We start from the raw sequence: 23,717 nt of genomic DNA on the forward strand, positions 1-23,717 counted from the left end.
CGCCGTGGGTCACGCGGCCCGCGGCCTCCGTGCGGTGGGTGCCCAGGCTCCGCGTGGCGGCGGCTGGGTGGCTGGCTGCCCCCTAACCCCGCCGGGCTGCCCTGAGCGTCTCGGGCTCCTGAGAAGCGTGGCGAGGTCCCGGGCCTGCGACGGTTCGCCGGCGAGTGCGGAGGCAGCCGGGTAGGCGGCAGGGATGGGCGCGGGGGCGCCGCCCTCAGGCGATGCGGAGAACTGGGCTCTCTCTCTTTATTTCAGGATTGGGAATCCATGCCACACTCACCTGCCTGCTCAACTGAGGAATTACCATGGTAATACACGTCTTATTTAAGTATAAGAAATGTGTATATATAAAAACATGTATATAGCTTTCGCTAAATTAGTTTAATACCAGTCTGCCTCGTCGAGGCACGCTTTACCAAGATTTGTTACCCACGCCGCGAGATGGGCACGTCCATCTCCTGTCGTTGGGGGGGGGGGGGTGTCCAGCGTAGTGATCTGAACACTTGGAGCGTAAAGATGACGGGGAGACGGGTTGCCCAAGTGGTCTGCGCGCGCCAAAGGGAACAGCGAAGCAGGATGAGGCTGAGCCCTCTTTTTGCGAGTTGGTTAGTTTTCGTTCCTTGGTTCTGTTGAGCCACTTTCATAACCATATATGTGGGAAATAAAGAGAGGCGGGTATCATGGTGTGCAACTCCAGAGTGCGGGCACGTGTCAGCAGGGAGTGGCCCAGGCACTTACCCCCTGCTGCCGCTGTCCTGGGTCCTGTGCAGGATTCTCCCCTACGGATTAAGAGGCAGAAAGCCAGCGCCCGTGCGACCCGGACTGCAGGCTCTAACAAGTGATTCTCTCTTCAAGTCCTAGTTGGAGGAAGGGCTTTGGAGGAAATCTTTTGTGCAGGGAATTCTTGAATTTTATGCCCAGGAAGGCTTGCAACATCCTTAAACTTCCATCTCATCCCCAAGTCGTTGTCTCACAGAGCTCCATCTTAAACCAAACCACTCCAACTTCTCACTGGATCTCTCCACCAGAGAACATTTCCCAACTGTGTTCAAAATCCAGGTCTTTTAACCACTTCCTTCTCAGCACTTTGCAATGGCATGTTCATTCTCCTGGCCTCGAACTCATGAGCACTACTGTTCCTCAGCCCTCATCCAGTCCCTTCGACCTGCTTCCCACCCTCGCTGCCTTCGGTCAGGTCCTGCCCTCCTTACCACCTGCCTGACTCTGGCCGTAGTCCACTACCTCTGTCCAGGGGCTCTCCATCTCTTTTGCCCTCCTCCTCCACCAGAATGGCTGTGACCTTGTAACCCCTACGCAGGACCTTGGGAATTTCCAGTCTGCTCAACTAAGTACCGCTCAGAGCCCAAGGTAAAGGGGCCTCAACCTCTTGAGCTTTATTTGCCATATTAACTTCTCTACTTTAAACAAAATGAAACAAAAAACACATCCCACACTAGACCCACATTCTTCTTGAAGCCTCCTGCACCTGCCCCAACTCAAGCTATTGATCTACTTTTCTTCAACATGGGCCTAGCTCAGAAGTACCCCCTGCTGCCATATTGCTCCCAAAGCCCCCATGACCCTTTATACCTCACTTACAAGAGCTTCGCCTGTTTCACCTTGGAAAGCCTCACTCCTCACCCCTATTTGCCTCTAGTATAGAAATGTGTTTGGTGAATCTGTGTGTTCCTTCTACTTCATTGCATATAAAAGCACTAAATAGATGTCTCTTGATTTAAATTGTGTCATTCCCCTGGTTACTGTGCATGGTTGGTACTGTCATTTTCTTTCAGAGCCTAGGGAACTGAAGCAAAACGGTTTCATAAAGCCATTTAAGTTAATGGATTCCCACTGGCCCTTGGATAAAAGTTAAACACCTTAGCTTCCAAGGCCTGCAGGCCAGAGTTGCACACTGCCTACCTTCCCAGCCTAAACTCCTCTGCACCCCCACTGGGGTTGCCTATGGGCCAGCCGCACTGACCTTTTCTGAGAGGTCCCTTCAATTTGGCCTGTTCCCTCCAGCCTCAGAGCCTTTGCACAAGCTGTTTGCCTGGGAATTCCCTGCCCCTCAGCCCACAGGCTGCTGCTCTTCAGGAACCCTTCTTCCTTCCTGTCCCAGATTAGGTCACTCCCTGTCCATCCTGTGACATTATAATGGACCCTGGGCTCTCACTCACAGGAGAATGAGTAAATGTGTTTGCAATTTCTCCCTCACTGGACTGTAAGCCTCATGAAGACAGGAGCCCAGAACTGCAGGTCCTGGTGCTCAGTAGATATTTGTTAAATATTTGTTGAACGAATGAAGAAGGCATCTTAACATTCAGAAAAGCAGATATCGGGCGCCTGGGTGGCTCAGTTGGTTAAGCGACTGCCTTCGGCTCAGGTCGTGATCCTGGAGTCCCGGGATCGAGTCCCGCGTCGGGCTCCCTGCTCGGCAGGGAGTCTGCTTCTCCCTCTGACTCTCATGCTCTCTGTCTCTCATTCTCTCTCTCAAATAAATAAATAAAATCTTTAAAAAAAAAAAAAAGAAAGAAAGAAAAGCAGATATCTACGTTTGCTTTCTAAGTCCTGAGACTGAATTGCATCTAAGTTGCAATGTATGCACTCAGCAGATATCTTTCATACCTACAAATGTGCCAGACATTGGTCTAGGCCCTAGGAATTCGGTGGTGACCTCACAGACAAAATTCTGGCTAGGAAACAATAAATACATGAACAGAATAGCACAATTAAATAGTGGGGTATGCTTGGGGTCAGTAGCTAGAAAGTGACTGCCTGAGAGGGTTGTTGGGAAACCATCCATACACCCTCCCTCCTTGCCTGGGACAGCCCCAGTTTATGTTTGTTGAAGTGTCTTGGTTTGGACAATAAATTATATGGTCGCCCTAGTTGTAGATAGAATATAGACACAGTATCTGAGAGAGTTTTCTAAAGAGGTGATATTTGAGCAGAGCCCCACACAAAGAGAAGTAACAAATGATTTCCCCTGTGAAGGTCTGCGGGAAGAGGCGGCAGCGGGGAGCGGTGGAGCAGGTTTGGGAACTAGAAGGGAGGCCAGTGTGGCGGGAGCCAGTCGTCTTCATTAAGGAGTCTGGAGAGTCTCAAGTCGGGAGCTCTGAGTTCTGGGACCGGAAACAGCCAAGAGCCATGGAGTTGTGTTGAACAGACCCAACCGGCCGAGAAACTGAAAGTTTTCACTCACAAAATTGTCTTAACAGATTTATTGAGGTATAAGTGATGTATAATAAATTGCGCATATTTTAATGTACAATTTGATAAGTGTGGCATCTGTATGCTCCCATTAAGCCATCACTGCAATCAAGGTAACAAACATGTTGATCACCCCCAGAAGCCTCCTTTGTGCTCCTCTGGAATCAGGCCTTTTTTCTTGCTTCTCTGTGTATCGCCCTCCTCCACCTCCCATCCTGGGCAACCGCTGATCTGCCCTGTCTGTATAGATTAGTTTGTAATTTATAGGATTTTTTATATGTGGAATTATACAGTATTTATGGGGTTTTTGGTCTTGTATAATTGTTATTTTTTTAAGATTTTATTTTTTTAAGTAATCTCTGCACCCAACGTGGGGCTCGAACCCACAGCCCTGAGATCAAGAATCGCATGCTCCACTGACTGAGCCAGCCAGACATCCCTCACTTGTAGAATTATTTTTAAATTTGCCCATGTTGTAGTTGCAGCATGCATCAGTAGTCCTTTTTATTGCTGAGTGGTATTCCAGTGTATGGTTATACCACAGTTTGTTTATCCGTTCACTCACTGATGGACTTTTGGGCTCTTTCCAGTTTTTAGCTAGCACAAAGTTACTACAAACATTGCATGTATAAGTCTTAGAACAGATATACACATTCATTTCTCTTGGTAAATACCTAGCAGTGGAATGGCTGGATCATATGGGAGGTATGTTCTTAACCTTTTAAAGAAACTGCCAAACTGTTTTCCAGAGTGGCTCTTTCATTTTGGATTCCCACCGGCAGTGTGAGAGAGTGCCAGATCCCCCACATCTTCACCAACACTTGGTCGGGTCAGTGTTTGTAACCTGAGCCATTCTAATGAATGTGCGCTGGTATCTCATTGTGGTTTTAATTGGATTTCCCTAATGTTGAGTATCTTTTCTTGTGCGCATTGGCCATATGTATATCTTCTTTGGGAAAGTATCTGTTCAAATCTTTTGACCACGTTTTGTTGTTTTTTTGTTTTCTGGTGTTTTTACTGTGTTTTCAGAGTCCTTTATCCATTCTGGATATAAGGGCTTTATCAGATATATGATTTGCAAATATTTTCTCCCAGTCTGCTTTTCATTTTCTTAGCGATATCTTTTGAAGAGCACAAGTTTTTAATTTTGATGGTGAATTTATCAACTTGTCCTTTTATGGATTGTGCTTTGATGTCAGATCCAAGAAATCTTTGTCTAACCTAAGGTCATAAAGGTTTTCTCCTGTATTTTCTTCTAGGACTTTTATACTTTTCGGTTTTATATTTAGGTATATGAGCCATTTTGAGTTAATTTTTGCATATGGTACAAGCATGGATTGAGCTTCATCTTTTTGCAAATGGATATGCATTGTTCCAGCCCCATTTTTTGAGGAAATTATTGTTGCTGGATTGTTGAGCACGATGGTCAAGAAAGAATTCTTGAGACGTTTTAGGTGCAACTTAGTAAGTTTATTTAAGTAGCACAGGGAAAGGACCCCTGGGCAGAAAGACATCTGTTGTACAAAGCTGGTGGTTATATGCTTAGTGCTCAAGGGGGAGGTGATGTGAGGGGAGTATTAGATCAGAAATGTTTTCTTTGAATTTCTACTCGTAAAACTACTTGCGCAAGATTTCTCTGGCGCTTATCATTCAGCTCAGTATTAACTATCGGTGAGATTTACAGGCAGTCATGAGACCCTTTAAGGATGTAGCAACCAGTGTGTATTTGATCCTTATCGGAACTATGCAGGCTATAGGTCAGCCTTCTGGGCTAAAGAACATTTTTCTGCTTCTATCCGTCGTCAGTTATCCGTGCTCTATTGAATTGCTTTTGCACTTTTGTTGGAAAGCAGTTGTTCGTCTATGTGTGGACCTATTTTTGCACTCTTTATTCTGTTCCATTGATCCATTTGTCTATCTTGACACCAATACCATACTGTCTGGATACTGTAGCTGTATAATAATTCTTGAAATAAGGTAGCATTCGTCCTTCGACTTTGCTCTTTTTCAGAGTCCTTTGCATTTCCATATGAATTTTAGGTCAGTTTGCCAATTTCTACAAAAAGATGAGAACTTGGAATAAAAATATCAAACCTTTGTGTGAGTTTTAGTTATAAGCAAACTATTTTAGAGATGAAAACACTTTTTGGGGGCAGTTATTCCAGGTATGTCCTATGGCTGACATGCAAAAAAGTATAAAATCATAAATAAAGCCAAGACCCCCAAATTTTAAGAGTTTATGGATCCTACACTCCAAGGGGATCTTTTATCAGGAGGTACAGTTATCATATGGGTTTTCATATTGTTGGGTTTTTTTTTAATTTGGATTTCCACATGAAAGCCAGGCCACTGTGTTGCAAGATACTTCTCATCTTCATTCCTGAGTTTTGTATCTAGGAGTGTATTCCATTTCACTTAATAAAAATGTATTTTAGTGTTTTTAATACATTGAGTATGTTTCTCTTTGTTTAGCCTGGGACATTTATAAAGTGAGATGCTATCAACATGGCATCTATTTTATACAAATATTTAGCCCTTGCAGAGGTTCTTGATAACTTACACAGTCCTCTCCTTTCCCTTGCCTAGAAGAGACACTTTCTAAATAATACACCTCCATCTGTTACTTTACGGGGGGGTCCTGGACAGAGAGAAGTCAGCTCAGCTTTGTGTGGCTCTAGCGAAACGTCAGACAGTTTGTTCCCACGTTAGGCTGGTGACCGTTCCTTTTCCCAGAAGGCACTGGCCCGGCAGCAAGGTCATGGCCGGAGCACAAGTGCTGAGCTGGTAGGTGCTGGTTTGCACAGTAACCGTGCTGAGCCTCCACTTTTCCATGCTGAAGACGGGAATAATGCCTCTCTCCCTCAAAACTCAGCTTGGAGGATTAGTGGTGATAAAGTGATGGGGACAACCACTTACTGTTTCCTTCATGTCAGACACTATGCTAAGTGCCTTATATTTGTCTCAACCCTCCTGACTGCTAAATGGGAGGGTGACTACAGCGGAACAAATGCCAAAATATGTGTTGGCATCCAATTACGTAATGTTTTTAATTAAGTTTTTATTATGAAAGTTTCTATACATACACAAAAATAGAATAGTAAAATGAATCCCCATATACCCATTTCTCAAACTCCGAAATTGTCAGGATTTTGCCACATTTGCTTCATGTGTCTTTTGGGGGGAAGTAGGGGAGCTGCAGTATTTTAAAGCAAATCTGAGGTCTTCTTTCAGATTTTAGTGTGCATCTCTGAAACGTGTAAACGTTTCCTTCCATGACCCCATGCTGTTATCACACCTAACAGGATTAATAATTCCTTGATATTACCAAATGTCCCTGGTTGCCTAAAAATGTCTTTTTACAGTTTGTTCAAATCAATGCAGACAAGGTCCACCCCATCGTTAGATTAGGTTGGGTCTCTCTTTTTCATTTGTTTGGTTTTTTTTTTAAAGATTTTATTTATTTATTTGACAGAGAGAGACACAGCGAGAGAGGGAGCATAAGCAGGGGGAGCTGGAGAGGGAGAAGCAGGCTTCCCACCGAGCAGGGAGCCCGATGCGGGGCTCAATCCCAGGACCCTGGGATCACGACCTGAGTGGAAGGCAGACACTTAACGACTGAGCCACCCAGGCGCCCCTGGTTGGGTCTCTTTTAATCTGGGTCCTTCATACACATTTGTTGAATTAGACTGCACACGACTTCTCCTCTCACTCCATGCAAAAATTTTTGTTACTGTTACAGTTTTTTGGTTTTCAGGAGTTATTTTTCTTATGTTCAAAAGGAAATGTTGAAAATTATTTCAGGGTTATAAAAACTAATTTATGCCCTGTATATACTTGTCTTTGAAAGCCAGGTAAAGGGAAACGAGGAAAAGGCCAAGGCAAGTCTCGCGGGAAGAAACAGAAGAAACCGGAAGTGGACATTCTCAGCCCTGCTGCCATGCTGAACCTCTACTACATTGCCCACAACGTGGCCGACTGCCTGCAGCTGCGGGGCTTCCGCTGGCCAGGTGCTCCCAAAGCAAAGAAAGGGAAAAACAAGACTTAATAGCATTTCACAGAGAGCAGAACTTGGGGAAGAGGAATCAGGATAACACAACTACTGCAAGCAAAATAGACTTTACTGAAGACAATTTGAGATGCAAGCTAAGTGTGCTTTTCTATGGTAGTTAAGGATAAAGAAATGCATTTTACTTGCCAGCTAAATTCAGCTATAGTTAGAAGAGGTCAAGGGGGGAAGAAGTCCGAGTAATTCCTACCAAGCGTGGTGGAATTGATAGGACTTTAAAAATTATTATAATTCTGGGTCAGAATAAACTTTGTTCTCAAAAGGCAGTTCTAGCCTGCATGAATGATTTTCTTTTGCCTAAACGGGTTTGTTACATAGAAAAGGCATGCGTGGGGCACCCGGGTAGCTCTGCTGGTTAAGTGGCAGACTCTCCATTTTGGCTCAGGTCTTGATCCCAGGGTGGTGAGTTCAAGCCCCTGCATCAGGCTCCACGCTGGGCATGGAGCCTACTTAAAAAAAAAAAAAAAAAAAAAAGACATGACAAAAAGCACAGGATTTGCTTATGAACAGCCTTCTCTTGGGCACTGTTTCCTTTTTTCATCTTTTTCGGGAAAAATAATGAACACTTTGTTTCTATAATTTTTTCTTCTCAGCGGTCTGACTCTTGGCTGATTTTAATTAGCCAGGGATGCCGGTGGAGACTGAGATCATCACTCTGACCTTGCTAGGGCATATAAGCAAATGACTCAAAGGAGCTGACAAGGGACCGTGTCCCGGTGCCGGGAAAGGGAGCAAATCAGCACACATCTCTCCCTTCTTTCCATTTCACTGGACTCTTCCCCACGCTTTTCCTCCACACTTACATCTTCCTTCCACCTTCTGCGGGCTCCCTTCTAAACGTGGCTGACCCTGAGTTATGGAACAGGTGCTAGAAACTTGCCATGGGCATTCTGCTGCTATTCCATGATCCACGTAAGAGATAAAACTGCAGTTCTTTCTCTTCAGTCCAAAAGGCCTAAAAGCCCCAAATGTGAAACTTGGAAGGAAAGGCATTTGAAGTATAAACACCATCTCTGAATCACTTAGCATCCCGTCCCTGCTCCTGCTCTGTCTTCCCGGCATGTCGCACCACGCTCCCAGTGCCGACAACCTGCACTGGGCTCTCCAGTCACAGCTTTGGGCCCGAAGCTGACGCCTCTAAGGCAGCACCCGTCCGGGGATGATCTCGTTTGTCTGAATTGCTTGTAACGATGCCGCAGGTTGCCTGGTGAGGCTCTCAGAGATTCACGAAGTCTGCTAAGAAAGGCTGCAACCTAGGACTCTGGATTTCATAAATACCAGAGGAAAAAAGGCAATCACACGAATCCTTGTACTAGAGAAGTGGGGTGCTCGCGCCGCACGTGAGCTTGCTGGCAGTGACATTCCTCTATGGCTGTCCCACCTGCGCAGACGCCGTGTGAGACCCTGACTAGTGGCCAGAGGAGCCCTCGCTCGCTCGGGTGAAGGTTGGTGCTGCTCTTAAGCTGAAGGGGGGCCCTGTGGGTTCTCTGTGGACGGGCTTTGGAAAGGGAGCACCTTCCCACTCTGCTAGACACTGCCGAGACGGACCCAAGTGGTTTCTGTTTGTGGAGACACTAACTCCAGTTCAGTCCTTCCCGAATCTGAGCAAGCAGCACCCGGAGGACGTGTCAAAGCGCACAAGGGTGGGGGTCGGGAATTTGCTGGACCGCACCCGGGGAGGAGCTGGGCTCTAGTTAATGCGGCCTAACCAGGGGCTGAGATGCTTGTTGAGTCTTTCAACTTGTAGGGTGTCTCACGCCCTCCTCTGCCTCGCTCGGTTCGGAGCTTGTATCTGAGCAGTAATGCTTATTGGAACGCTGGGGAGGTGGCATTTGCAGAGGCTTTTTCTGATCTTGTCCCCAGCACGGATGACATCATCTAGGGAGCTCCAGAGACGTGCCAGGCGGCAGACATTTAAAGGCTAAGAAGATCATCTGGAAGTGGAAATGCTTTCTTCTCTTGAGATGGTTAAACGATGAGCAGAAAGGCTAGTAAGCACTGGAATCGAGGAAGTACTAATGGGATCTGATGGGGCACGGTTTACACCGAGCGGAGGAGGCTGACGCGCAGGTCCCGTCATGATGGGGGGCAGTTAGTCTCTGTTTCCCCTTCGCTGGTGTGTCTGCTGTGTTATCATGGCAGAGACACTGCAGACCAGAAGTCCACAAAGAACATTATTGGGAAAGTGAGGAAAAAATGAATATAGGCTTAAAATAATACTGTATTGATGTAAATTTCTTGGCCATGATAATCTTATCGTGGTTATATGCCAGAACGTTCTTGTCCTCAGGAGCTAAATTATTTAGGTGGAAGGGTAACGATGTATGCAACTCACTTTGAAATGCTTCAGGAAAAAAGTGTGCATATATGTGTGTATAAAATATATACTTTAACATTTTGCCACATTTGCTTACTATGATTACATGTATATAGGAAATATATACATCCATATATGTATGTTTACATATGGATACATGTGTATACACAGTTTGTGCAAATATGACAAAATGTTAGTTCCTGAATCTAGGTCAGTGGTTCTCAACTGGGGGCTATTCTGCCTCCCGAGGGACATTTGGGGATGTCTGAGATATTTTTGGTTGTCTCAGTTGAGGGGATGCCACCAGCATCTAGTGGGTAGAGGTCAGGAATGCTGCTGAACATCCCACAATGCACTGGACAGGCTCCCACAACAACGAATTCTCCAGCCCCAAATGTTACGGTGCCAAGGTTGAGAACGCTGGTCTAGGTAAAGGGTCTGTGTGTTCACTGTACTTTCTTTCAACCTTTCTATAGGCTTGAGATTTAAAAAAAAAACAAAAGTAGTGTTTAAAAAAAAAGGGAGAGAGGAAAGATGTGTGACAGAAAGGTGAGGAAGTGAAGAAAAAAGCATAAGCAAATTCTTTTCCAGGATCTTGTCTATAAGGGGATGAATTACAGCTAGGGGAAAAGACAGCACTCCTGTCAACCACGCTAACCGCCCCCCCCCGCCCAATCCCATGAAGAATTATCCTGGTGTTCATGTTTAGTAATACCTGACTAGTAATACCAGTCCCATCCCTCAGGCACAGCTGGTTGGACCAGCGGGAGGCTCCTGACCCCTGAAAACTCATCCACTGGCTGTTACGACGAGCCTGGTCTATTGTAAGACCAGGTGGGTCCATCAGAGTCTCCGTCTGTCCTGTAAAGCCCCGGAGAACGAGGCACGTAGGAAGCTGACGCTTGGAGGAAGCACAGAAAAAGACCACAGGCTACAGCTGGAGCCCCAGGGGTCCCCCACAAGCTGAAGTTGCGGAAAAGCGGAAACCTACAGTAAGCAGAACTCAGGAGGCGGAGGAGAGCTGTGCGGAGCCCAGAGGGAGGACACGGCCGTGCCCTGGACCACTTCTCTCCTTCCCGCTCCCCCCTCCTCGGCCTTGGCGACTGCACTGGGTGTGGGCACCTGTCTGTAAACCACGAGGGAGGTGAAGCCGACCTTCTCCCTGGGAGACACGCGGTGGTCGTGGGAATTCCAGGGAGCGGTCCTGCAGGCACCAGGGAATTTGGGACTAGGGCTCAGAGAGACAGGTTGGCCAGGAGTGTAGGTTTAGATGTATTCAATGCAAGCTCATGGTTGGAACCAAGGGCTGGTCAGTTGTAGAAATAAGAAAGTTGCGCTGAGTCAGGAGCCATGGGGACAGTCTCCTTTCATGGGACAGAAGGAAGAGGAGGGGCTGTCAGAGATGGAGGAGGAGGGTGAGGAAGCCTGGAGAAAAGGGGGGGTCTGTGGGGCCACATGCAGCAGAGATGTCCGGGAGGGTGAGAGAATGGGAACAGGGATCATGATCTGTTGGATGAGGGGTCCTCCTGCGTCCGGCTTCTCTATAAAATAGGGGATGAGCGTAAACGTGGAAGGGAGGACCGAGGGGCTTCGGCTACTGGTGCACAAACGCAAACCTCCTGTCAGAATCCAGGTCTGTCCCCGGCCCTGCAGTGTGTTCCTTATCTCCCCCTGGTGGTGGGAGGATGCGGCGTGTGTCCCTGAGTTTCTGTGAGAGCCCGGAGATGCCCCAGCTTAAAGCAGGGGCACCGCAGTGGCCACGCGCTCCCGGTGGCTGGCAGCCATGCACGCAGCGCCACCTGCTGTTGGTTTTGGGGGCTGCATCATGTCTTGCCGGTCAAAGCCAACTTGGGCGTCACTTGACCTTTCTTACCTTGATAATCCTATATTGGCTGTTGCCCTCTAAAAATATGGTATGATCATGTGACCCTCCTGCCTTAAACATTCCCATGGTGACCCATTGCTCTTGGGATAAGACCAGACTTCCCACCAAGGTCCACAAGCGCTGAGTGGTTCGGGGCATTGCCTCCTGCCCGCTTCCCAGCACGTCTGCGCCCTCTTCTCGGCATTCCAGCCACTCTGGCTCCCTTCTGCCTCAGACATTTTGCTCATATTGTTCCCTCTGTGTGGGACACGAGTCTCCCTTTCCCCTGACTGACTCCCGGCCACCCTTTAGGTCCCAGCTTCGTATCTTCCAAGAGAGGTCTCCCGGATCCTGGGCCAAAGCCGGTCATGTGCCCTATGTGCTCTGCGGGGCTCTGTATGTCTCCATACTTTTTTTTTTTTTTAGATTTTATTTATCCACTTGACAGAGAGCACAAGCAGGGGCAGCGGCAGGCAGAAGGAGAGGGAGAAGCAGGTTCCTCGCCAAGCAGGGAGCCCGATGCAGGGCTCGATCCCAGGACCCTGGGATCATGACCTGAGCTGAAGGCCGACGCTTAACCCACTGAGCCACCCAGGTGTCCCATGTCTCCATACTTTTACAATTAAATGGCTGATTGATTAATGGTTATCTTCCCTGCTAGAATGCAGTTCTCTGCTAGCAGGGCTGGTCGGCTTGTTGATGGCTTCCTTGGGCCCTGTGACATCATAACCAGCACTCGGGCATATAAATATTTGTTGAAGGATTTTTCTAACAAGCTATTTATGCTACAGTAACAACCCCCAAATCTCAGTGGCTTAAAACAACAAAGGTTTATTTCTTATTAAAGCTTTAGTTCCTGGAGGGCTGACCCAAAGGTTTCTTTCTCCCTCGGGCTCCATGTCCATTGAGGGTGGGCCGGGGGCCTGCCTCCAGGGACCCGGGCTTACAGAGCAGCCAGCATTTGGGGTGTCGTAGGCTGCCAGGCAGAGAGAAAGAAAGAAAGAAAATGTGAACTGCACACGGATTCTTAAGGTTCCCACCCAGAAGTGACAGATCACTTCTCATTTTATTGGCCAAAACAAGCCACGTGGCCACAGCCCACTTTAAGAGAGGGGGGAAATGCAATGCCCCACGTGCCCCACAGGGGAACCACAAATATTTGCAGGATAGCGCTAATAACTATCTGAAGCACACATTGCTTCTGTAATAAAAACGACGCAGAAAACAAAAAAAGGAATACAACAAAAAGGCTGAGAAATGAGTGGTCCAGAGAGGCAGCTTCAAGAAGAAATGCATCCTCAGGATGCTGCAGCTGTGCTCTTGTGTTCTGTTTATTGAGCCACCTGTAGAGGTGACCAAGGGGTTAGGATACCTGAGCAAAGCAGAAGTTTTGTTTTGTTTTGTTTTAATATTTATTTATTTGAGAGAGAGAGAGCGCGAGCACAAGTGGGGGAGGGGCAGAGGGAGAGAGAGAATCTCAGGCAGACTCCACGATGAGTGTGGAGTCCGATGCGGGGCTCGATCCCAGAATCCTGAGACCATGACCTGAGCTGAAACCAAGAGTCTGATGCTCAACCAACCGAGCCGCCCACGCGCCCCTAAAGCAGAGTTTTAAGTCTTAAAACTCTTCTTAGCTCTATCACATCTTCTTCTCCAACTTCTAGAGAAACCATTCAAATAAGATGATTGTTCTTAAATATTTTATTTTTATTAATGTTTAAATTTATCACAATGAAACTCATAATCCAGCAATTACACTATTTGTATTGAGACTATGCTTCCTGATTTCCTGTGTAAAGAAGAAAGCCCAAGATTTTGTCAGTTGCCAAAAAAAAAAAAAAAATCTGAGCCCAACCTTTCCATTTGTTGAAGACAGAAGAGCACTGAAAGAGTCCCATGAAGCATGGATTCCTGCTCTGTGCTGTCTTCTTGGTGACCCCCCCCCCGCCCCGAGTCATGGAGCCTTGGCTGTGTGACCCATCACAGGAACCCCCTCTATAGCCTGCTCTCAGAGCAGCATTTGGCCAGAGGTGGCCTCCTGGTGGGTTTCACCTGGCTCTCCCTCTGCCTCCATGGCTACAAACGGGTTCACCCGCTCTGCCCCATGGCAGCCTTACACACTCCGAGAGACTGTTCTTGGTGGAGAGGACACGCGTTCTGCTCCAGGCCAAACACCCCAGTCCCTTCAACTGCTTTTTACTTAACATGACTCCTCTTGGTCACCCTATTCTGGATCCTCCAGGGTGTCATATCTCCTGTGGCTAGGATGGGGCACCCACGTTTCCCATGCCAGTGAGGCCCTGGCCCCCTGAACTCTAGACTTTAGACCATCTTTCCAGTCCAGGCTGACATGAGGCTTTTGGAATAGATTCTTCATTTAAATAGCTTAAGGCTTGGTGTGGCCATTGTAGAACATAATTCGGTGGTTCCTTAAAAAGTTAAACATAGAGTTACCATACGATCCAGCAATTCCACTAACAGGTATGTACCCCAAAGAGTTGAAAGCAGGGAGCCAAACATACTTATACACCAACATTCGTGGCAGCACTATTCACAACAGCCAAAAGGTGGAAGCAGCCTAGGTGTCCATCAACAAGTGAATGGATAAACGAAATGTGGTCTCTGTAGACAACGGAATAGTATTCAGCCTGAAAAAAGAAGGAAATTCTGGCTCAGGCTGCAACAGGGATGAACCTTGAAAATGTTACGCTACGTGAACTAAGCCGGATTCAAAAGGACAAATATGGTATGACTCACTTGCATGAGTTCTCTCGAATAGGTACACTCATAGGGATGGAATGTAGACTAGTGGTTGCCACGGGCTGAGGGGAGGGCAGAAAGGGAAGCTACTGTTTAATGAGTTTCTCTCTTAGATGATGAAAAAAATGTAAATGGACAGTGATGGGAGCGCCTGGGTGGATTAGTCGGTTGGGCATCTGACTCTAGATTTTGGCTCAGGTCGTGATCTCAGGGTTGTGAGATTGAGGCCCCAGCAGGCTCTGCACTGGGCATGGAGCCTGCCTGGGATTCTCCCTCTTCCTCTACCCCTCCCTCCCCAAAAGAAAATTTAAAAAATGGGCAGTGATGATGGTTGTACAACGTTGTGAATGTACCCAATGCCACTAAACCAGTTACTTAGAAATGGTTAAAGTGATAGATTTTTTGTTGTGTATATTTTACCACAATGAGAAAACACAAAATCCACCAAGGCTCTTTTTTCTCGATCTCCTGTGTGAGTGGGAGGGAAGGGACAGCTTATGCAGCACAGACTTCCCACAAGAGGCTTTCTCTCTGCAAGTGAGCAGTGGTGGGGGGTGGGAAGCAGATGTGATCCCCCGGCCCCCAGGACTCCTTCCTCACCCGGCTCCCTCCCTCTGCACACAGCCTTATTTCTCCTCCTTTTCTTGTGACTCAGAAACCAGGGCACTCTTTCTGGCCTCCTGCACAACTCCACTCGAGGCCCCCGAACCACATCACAGGCCACTGCCCCCTGGACCACCCTCCCCTTGACCCTCTGCCTGCCTTGACCCACTTCCCACAGAAAACATTTCATCCCTGGCCTTGCTTGACATTCCCTGGTTCAGAGTCTGCACTTCCTACCTGCTAATTCACACCTTGGATCTGTTACTCTGTGAACAGCCTCCCCCAGTTACATCAACCTTGTGTTTTCTCTCCTGGATGAGGATGTAAAATGCATTAACGATAAATGAGGCAGAGAAGCTGTGACTGAGAGGTCAGGCTCATGGCAGGCTCAGCACAAGGCGAGCGTGCAGGACTCTGAAGGCTGGGCAGACTCGGGCCTGCCAGCTCATCAGCTTCAGGCCCCTGCCAGCGGGTGACCCTCAGGCGGTGGCTTCTTGGACCTCCTGGTCCCTGGCTTCCGGGACACTGGTCACCATCGTACCGACCATAGTCGTATTTGCCACGCATGGTCACTGGGAGAGCTGTGAGAAGCAGTGTCCTCCCATCTGGGCCCACCTGTTGGCTATGGGAGCTGAATCGCCCAGTGCCATTTGGTCCCTTCTCTGTCTCCAGGTGTCCTTCAGCCTTGACTTCTTTGGCAGTCTGACCCCAGGTGTGTGCAGCCCATAGGCCTCTGTTCTGTCAGACCGCTGAGCTCCATCCGCACTGCTGAAGTCACCTTCCGAGAACCTACCAAGGATGGCAGCCCGCTGCTGTGTGTGTGCGTGTGTACTGCATTTTCCTTATCCATTCGTCTACTGATCGACGCTGAGGTTGCTTCCATACTTTGGCTATTGTAAATAATACCGCCATAACCATAGGAGTGCATATCTCTCTTTGAATTAGTGTTTTCATTTTCTTTGGGTAAATACCCACTAGTGAAATTATTAGATCATATGGGATTTTTTTGTTTATTTGTTTTATCTTAAGATTTTATTTATTTGAGAGAGAGAATGAGAGAGAGAGAGAGCACATGGCGGGGGGAGGGTCAGAGGGAGAAGCAGGCTCCCCGCTGAGTAGGGAGCCCGTTGTGGGGCTCGATCCCAGGACCCTGGGATCATGACCTGAGCCGAAGGCAGTCGCTTAACCAACTGAGCCACCCAGGCGCCCTCTATTTTTAATTTTTTGAAGAACTCCCATATGTTTTCCACAGTGGCTGCACCAATTTGCATTCCCACCAATACTGCATGAGGGTTCCTTTTTCTCCACATCCTCATCAACACTTGTTTTTTCTTATCATTCTGATACTGGCCATTCTAATTGGTGTGAGGTGATATTTCACTGTAGTTTAGATTTGAATTTCCTGATGATGAGTGATGTTGAGCATCTTTTCATGTGTCTGTTGGCCATCTTATTAGAAACTAATTTAAAAAAAAAAAGCATTGTCATAGTCTTAGTGAAGGGTAATTTCCAGATGCTGAACTGAATGTTTGTTGAATTATAATCTTTTTAACGTATGGTTTCGTTGTCTTCACAGCTGTTTGTTAATAGCTGTGTGGTATTCCATTCACTTGCTGTATTGTAGTTAACCTGAGGATCCATCATAGCGGGATGTTTATAATGCTGCCAATTTTTGCTGTTATATGTAATGCTGGATGACTGCCTTTTTGTGTATAGATTTGTTTTGAATGATTTTCTTAGAACAAATTCCCATGAGTGGGATTATGGGGTCAAAATATAAAATTCTTTTATGGGGCACGCTGTTTTCTGGAGGGACGGGAACTGGTGGTTGGGGCCACTGGCAATGACTTGATTCTCACCCTGCACTTGAGCCCAGCTTGCTTCTGCCAGAGAAGGCTCGGCGGCATGCTGCTGCCCGGGGACCGACTCGGCGTGACCGGTTAAAACACGGTCCCAGCGCTGCTGTCTGCTGCTCGAGTTTGCATTCCACTGGCCCGGGAGTGAGGATGTCTTTGCAAAAGGTAGGTTTACTGAGCTTGGAGGTCAAGTGTGTGGGCTGTGGAGCAAGATGCTTGTCATCAAGCCCCAGCCCCACTGGGTAGTTAGGTGTGTAACTTTGGGTCAAGTTGCCTAATACCCCTGGCTGTTTTCTCATTTGTAAAATGAAAGTGTAAAGGAGAAGGTATATTGCGAGGATGAAATGAGGTAATACACGCCACGTGTGCAGCCCAGTGCCCAGCCCGTGGTAGGCACACAACACGTGCTGTGTCCATCTAGCGGTAGGACTTGGTGGAGAGTGAGTCTCTGACGCAGCCTGCTCTTCAGACTGTGAGGCTGGCTTCTTCCTGCCTCCGAGTTGGTTCCCACACACAAATCCTCTGGAAGGAACTCTTTTAAAAATTCTCAGCCTAAACTTCATTTTGTACTTGAGAATGGAAAGCTTGAAGTCAAATCAATTAACAAAAAGGACTCTGCAGAGAGTTCTGAAGAAGCATGTGTATGTCCTTGAACTCAAAGAGCTTACATTTTTCCAGCATTCACCTTTGAGAGAGAGAATCAAGGCACAGACCTCGGCTCTGCGATTGCAGGGAACGCATGATCAGTTGGCACTGCCCCGTCACTGGAGGGTCGGACTAGGGAAGTGGGGATGACTACAGTTGTGTGGCAGGCGTGAACAAATCTATCTTCAAGTCTGAAGGAAGGACTATGCATTTAAAACTAATGTACTGGGGCGCCTGGGTGGCGCACTCAGGTAAGTGTCGGGCTCAGGTCATGATCTCAGGGTTGTGAGATCGAGCCCTGCTTGGGGCTCTCACGAGGCACAGAGTCTGCTTGGGATTCTCTCTCTCCCTCTCCTTCTGACCCTTCTCTCTCTCTCAAATAAATTAAAAATAAGTCTTTAAAACTAATGTAATCACTGAAGAGTGACAGTTAATAGAACTGAATCTTTAAAAAAAATATACACCTTTTTTATTTTTCAAAATAAAATTCAGAGAACCAAATGAAACTATTGGTTTCTAGGTCCCATTCCATTGTTAAACTATCAAAGCTCTGTTGAGGCTGTCCCTGTGGACGTGGGTTTTGTTTTGCACACGACACAAAACTGAGCTCCATAAGATTTGCTGTTTAAAGACATTCCTGTTCTCATGGTAACTGATGGTCCATCAGCACCAAAATATATAAAAGGCAGCGGGGCAGCATGAAGATGTTACTACGACAACTGGAATTTAGAGTATACATTTTTAAAGGAGTGTGGGAGGGCTTAATTTCACTTCACTTTCTTCAAGAAAGCCTGGGTAGGATGAGTCAGGCATTTCAGAAAACGGCTGCCCTGGGGTCCGGGGTGTGGGCTCACGCGGTCACAGCACTGGCCAGAAGACCGGTGACAACAGAGTGTTGGCTACAGAATTCTGTGAAATCACCTCAGCAAAATGTTGCTCCATCAGAAATCATACAAAGATTTGGTTGTGTTGGGAGCAGGCAGGATTAAGGAGTGAGTATTACAAGAGAACTCTCAATTTTTAGCCTTCATGGAATTTGCAGATAAGAGATGACCAGGAAGGGGCACTGGGGTGGCTGAGTCGGCTAAGCATCTGCTTTCGGCTCAGGTCATGATCCCAAGGTCCTGGGATCCAGTCCCACATAGGGAGGGGGGGTCCCTGCTCAGGGGGAGCCTGCTTCTCCCTCTCCCTCTGCTGCTCCCCCTGCTTGTGCTATATGTCAAATAAATAAAATCTTGGGGGGAAAAAAAAGATGACCAGGAACAAATCAACTTGCTTTAAAAATGTCCATATTAAAATAAATAAGCAAATAGTTCATTCTCCACAGTTTGGAATGTACAGGTACCACTAGGAACTTGAAAAGGAGATGACATTTCCATTTTCCTCCGAGGATGTGAATTTATTTCTCATTCTGGGCCTCACAGAGCTGAAAATAGTCTCTGTCGTGTGAAGCTGAACACCTCCAACTTCAGTATTGGGGCTACAGCAGGTCGGCGGACCCAGCCGAGGGGTGCCAGACCTCTGTGTGTGGCACCAAAAAGAGCTGCTCCCACTCTGGGGCTGGTATTTGTGTCCCGGGGCCCTGGTCGCCTGCTTCCAGCGGTTAGTGGTGACCGGCCACCCAGCCGAGCCAGCTTTCCCGGGGTAATGGCTGTGAGATCAGCTCTGCCCCAGTGTCCCCCGGCTGTTACCAGAACACACTCACTTCTCTTGGTCTTGCTGTCTTTCTGCAATTTACTGAGTGTGGCCCGGGTCACATGAAGGTCTAGGGGGAGCCAGGAAATCAGCATTTTTTTAGCCAGTTCCAGAGAGCTCTCCGAGGCATTTGTACAACTCACAGAGCAAGGAATTTGCAGATAAGAGATGCTTCTGTCCTCAAATTTCTTTAATTCTCCCAACCATCCTCTTGGGCTCAGAAGGGCGAAGTAACTTCCCCTGGTCACACAGTGGTCCCCAACCAGGTCTGACTCCAAAGCCAAAGCCTGAGTCCACCCCACGCTGCACCTTCTGGGGGAGAGTGAGAGCGTGTTTGCACCACACCAGCCGACTGTCCAAGGGAGCTGTTGCCGGAACCGGAAGCCTCCTGCTTTCACATGGCACTTCCGTCTCTCATGCTCTACCTCACTGGGTGGGGTTCATAGCAACGTGACAGCCCCTCGCAGACTCCCTGATGCTCTGGCACATTCTGACATTCTGCTTTCTATTTTCTGTATTTTGTGATGTTTTGAGGTCTCCGGGGCCTTGCAGGCCCAGAGAGGGACTGCTCCTCCCATGGTTAGCTGCCTTCTAGAAATAGCAGACAACTTGCCGGTGAGCCTACCTTTGATATGCAAACCAACGAATCCGCCCCTCTCGCCCACGTTCACCTCCTTTTATCAGCTTCCTACAGTCAGGACACTATCCTCCTACCCTAAATCCCCCCAGGGCCAGATACCAGACCAGCAGGGACGCCCCTGGAGCCGGAGCCCACTGAAATTACCCCCACTGTCCCCTCCTAAGCCTGCCCAGCATGCCCACCCTGCCTTGTCTATTCCTTCCAGCAAAAACCCCAATAAAGGCTCTGGCCCATGCTTTCCCCTCACTCCTGACGCTGAGGCCTGAGTGGCAGAATGGCCCTGCTCTTGGGAACTGTAACAAAGTTGTTTTGTTGTTGTTGTTGTTGTTGACAACTGGACTTAGTGGCTTTGTTGGGGAGAGCCAGGATTACAACGGATTTAAGAGTTGGCATTGGGGCCCTTCTTCTTGCCAAAGGTGGGCGTGACGTTGACCAAGCGCTGGTTGTCCTGCATCCATTGCATGGTTCAGCCCGTCTTCTTTTTCTCCTGTTTGGCCACCTTGGGAGTCCGCCCTCTGACTTGGCCAGCACGCGCCAGGGAGCCACGGACTTCACCTCCAAGCGTGCGGCTGGCTCCTTCCAGGCTGGCCAGAGCTCCACTCCACGTTGACCCAGGGTAGCCTCAGCCTCTGCAGGTGTGCCTGTCAAGAGCATGACGTGGTCTTCGGGAGTGATGCCCTCCAGTGAGGCTACACAAGCCTTGCTCTGGGCGGCCGTGTCCTGGCCGGTCACCTCCAGGGTGAGTACAACAGGAGCCGCTACCGGGAAGATGGAGTCAAGAAAGAGCAGCAAAGTATTTTGGCAGTGGCAGTCATCTCCTGATGCTGGCTGGAATAAAAACAAAACTCCTGGGCTTGTTTGCAGGAAGACATCCGGAGCTTGGTCTCCTACCTGCTGCTCTCCTCGTCCTCCTCTTACCCTAGGGTTCCTCTTCTCCATGTCCTGCCTCTTCCACTCCTCCCCTCCAGCCCAGGGCCAGGCCTGGGTCAGGCAGAGGCCAGGCTGGGACCAGATCAAGCACAGGACCTTGACCTCATTTCCTCCATGTCCCTCACTGCAGAAGGGCTGGAATCTACCAAGGCTCTGGGAAGAACCCATTTGCCTCCAACCAACTTTTTCCAACCACAGGGTGTGAAACTCCTTCCTATGAAGTTGAATCCCCCGAGGCTGTGTATTCGTCAGCTGGGCCCAGGAACTCGAGGCTCTACGGCTCCGCCCTAGCTCTCCAGGCCCTTGAGGGACCAGGGACCAGCGGGCGGCCACCCAGCCCGGGGCCCCTGGGGCCCCAGTCCTCTGTCCTGCCTCTTCCTCTCCCCTGTACAGTTAATCTATGCCCCTTGAACCGTCAGCATCTTCTGGTCTTGTTTTTCTTAGCTGACCACCTGTGGTTTGGAATGTAAGTAAGAGTAACAACATGACCACACAGGATGCTGGCAACACTGACCCAATCGACAGAGCATGTGACTGGGCCGGGTTTTCAATCGTGGAGTCACCACACAGAAGACTGTGGCTGGAGCAGGAGGGGCGGCGCGGGGAGGAAAAGGTTGGGTGGAGGCGCCGGCTGGAGAAAGGCCTGCAGGCCGGCGGGGCGGGCTGGCGGGCGGGCTGGCGGGCGGGCTGGAGGGCTCGGCCGGCTTCGGCGGGGCGGGGCGGGGCTCCCGGGCGGGAGGAAGCCGGAGCAGGTGCTGCGGGGCGCAGGTGCAGATGGGCCCCTGAACGGGGCGGGGGGAGTGGAAAGGAGAGGGACCCCGCGGACGTTACAGAGCGGGGAGAATGGATCCTTGTCATAGAAGGGGTGCTTTTGCAGTTTCTGGACTCCCTGGTTTTAAAAGCATCACTCCCTGGGCTGAGGGGGTGGCAGCTGTAGGCTATCCGCTCTCAGCGCTAAATGCTGCCGTTTCGACTCCTGCTGGGGCTTTGCAGAACCTTCTAGGAAACTCCTGACAACACCCCTACCTAGGTGAGTGGTGATCCCATTCTAAATGGCTGGAGGTCCATGGACTTTGGAGTTGCTCCCAAATAGTCATACCCTTGACTACTTAATTTGTGAATTCCCAAAGACCTCCTATAGTATCATCAAGATTTCGTGATCACCTGGGATGCAGACAGGGAGGTGGTGTCGACCTACTGCTGACTTTCAGCGCCGGTAACTAGGAGGGTAGAGACTTGACCTTGAGGGCTCTGAGGCCGGTGATATTGACATGGGCAGTGTTGACAGGAAGCTTCTGGATACAACAGGCTCTCTGCTCTTCTGCGCAAGGCTGACAGCTCTTCACTCCTGTACCTCACGCTCTTCATGAGGGAACAAAGGGGAGTCGGCAAAGCTTAGAGTTACTTTCTGGGGTGAAAATTAAGAATCAAAATGTGACAGAAGACATTGGCCAGCTAGAGAAAGCAAATCACACAAGGCATTTGTAGCAAAGGGTGGCTGAGGACTGGGCACACCCACAAAGCAGCTGCCGTGGTCAGACCAGAACCTCAGGGAGACGCGGGAGGAACCTTGTCCCAGTGTTGGCTGCACGCGGGAGCGTGTCAGAAATGCAGATTCTTGGGTCCTGCCTCACATCTACATTTGAATGAAAAGCAAGTTTCCTCCCTTTTCTGGCTGAGTATCTGCAATCCTTCCGACAGCTGCCCGCCCTCCAGGTGTGAAAGCTGCCTGGCTACTTGCTGTCTGCTCACCCCCAACCCCACTTGAGAGAGTTGGTCTTTGACCAGACAAATTCCTCCCCAGACTTGATTTTCTTCTAACCTCTCTCAGCCTGGACTTGTGCTCTCTCACTATTTTGTGTATCCCACCCCCTACACACATTCATAATTTTTGTTTAGACTTTTCCATTTAAAGCAGTTTACATCCATCTTCACGTGATCCTACAAAAACTATGTGAGGATGGCAGATCAGCAGTGGTAGGACTACCTTTTTTCCAAGTAAGGGAAGTGAGCCCCAGAGGGCTGGGGACTTGCCCAAGGTCATACAAGGCAGGATCCATATTTGAACCTAGGTCTTCTGACCCCTTTTCAATGCCCTTGACTCCAACATCCATGAGTAAAGTTAATGGCATGTTACCTATTTTGAAATATCTTCACACTTACGCCTTTGCCATACCTGGAATGCCTGCCCACCTACCCAACCCTCTGATCCGCCTACTGCTCATTCCTCCAAACTCCCAACCTGTTGAAATTCTACTTATCCCTCAAAATGTAGCTTAAACATCACCTCCTCAGTAATGGCTTTCCTCCTTACTCAGGGAAAAGCAATCGTGTCATCATTCAAAGTCCGGGACAGGTGCGCCTGCTCCATGTGTGCCTAGGACATGGATCCACACCCAGCTGCAGGGGAGCCCCAGAAAGGGGGTGTCTCTTTAGCTTCTGTAGTGGGAGGCAGGCTCTACCTGCTGTGGAGGATGCATAAGACAAGCAGTGTCCCCCACCCAGAGAAAGGCTATTCAGGAGCTGGGCAGCTGAGAGGAATGACAGATGCCCACCAGAGCTCATACCTCTCGCTGCTTGGCAACAACATCAACAGTTCTCCCCGTTCTTACACTGCGAAAATGAAAATGCTGTCACGGACACAATGACACAACCCCGTGTATAATCAAGAGTGTGTGCATCTCCCTCCCCCCAGGCCGCACCCCCTAGAAAGGGAGACCACCCACAGTCTTATCAGTGCCTACTTCCCCTTCTGGCCCAGGATTTCCGGGTGGTGCCCATCCTCCTCTAACCCAGTGCTGCAAGACCTTCTTCCACCCCAAGGTCTCTCTGTAAAACCAGTATTCTGTAACATCCCCTTTACTACCCTGGAAATGAAATTCAGAGGTAAAATCTCCTAACTGTGTAACTGTGTAGTGAAGGGGACATACATAAGTAACTTACAAAAAATAAAATGTATTAAAATAAGTAAATACCCAGGCACAACCACCCTCAGTGCCCTAATAAAAGAGTCAGATGCTTGCAGCTACGTGAATGCAGTCGATCTGCTACCAGGTGGCTGGCTTCCACCTTCCACCTCCCCCTCAACGCATAGGTCAGGACCATAGGTGTAGTCAACCCTGGGGTTATGT

At 48.7% G+C, this 23,717-nt stretch overlaps 1 protein-coding gene across 1 annotated transcript; it reads left to right on the forward strand.

Annotated features, from left to right (window-relative positions):
- Positions 1–287: 287 nt before the first annotated feature.
- Positions 288–7,546, forward strand: SMKR1 (small lysine rich protein 1). Its single transcript, XM_044920153.1, has 2 exons — positions 288–308; positions 7,058–7,546. The coding sequence occupies exons 1-2, from the start codon at positions 306–308 to the stop codon at positions 7,253–7,255; spliced, it is 201 nt and encodes a 66-aa protein (XP_044776088.1). The 5' UTR covers positions 288–305; the 3' UTR covers positions 7,256–7,546.
- Positions 7,547–23,717: the final 16,171 nt, after the last annotated feature.

The sequence above is a fragment of the Neomonachus schauinslandi genome, chromosome 12 (genome assembly GCF_002201575.2).
Source record: "Neomonachus schauinslandi chromosome 12, ASM220157v2, whole genome shotgun sequence".
Taxonomy (NCBI): Eukaryota; Metazoa; Chordata; class Mammalia; order Carnivora; family Phocidae; genus Neomonachus; species Neomonachus schauinslandi.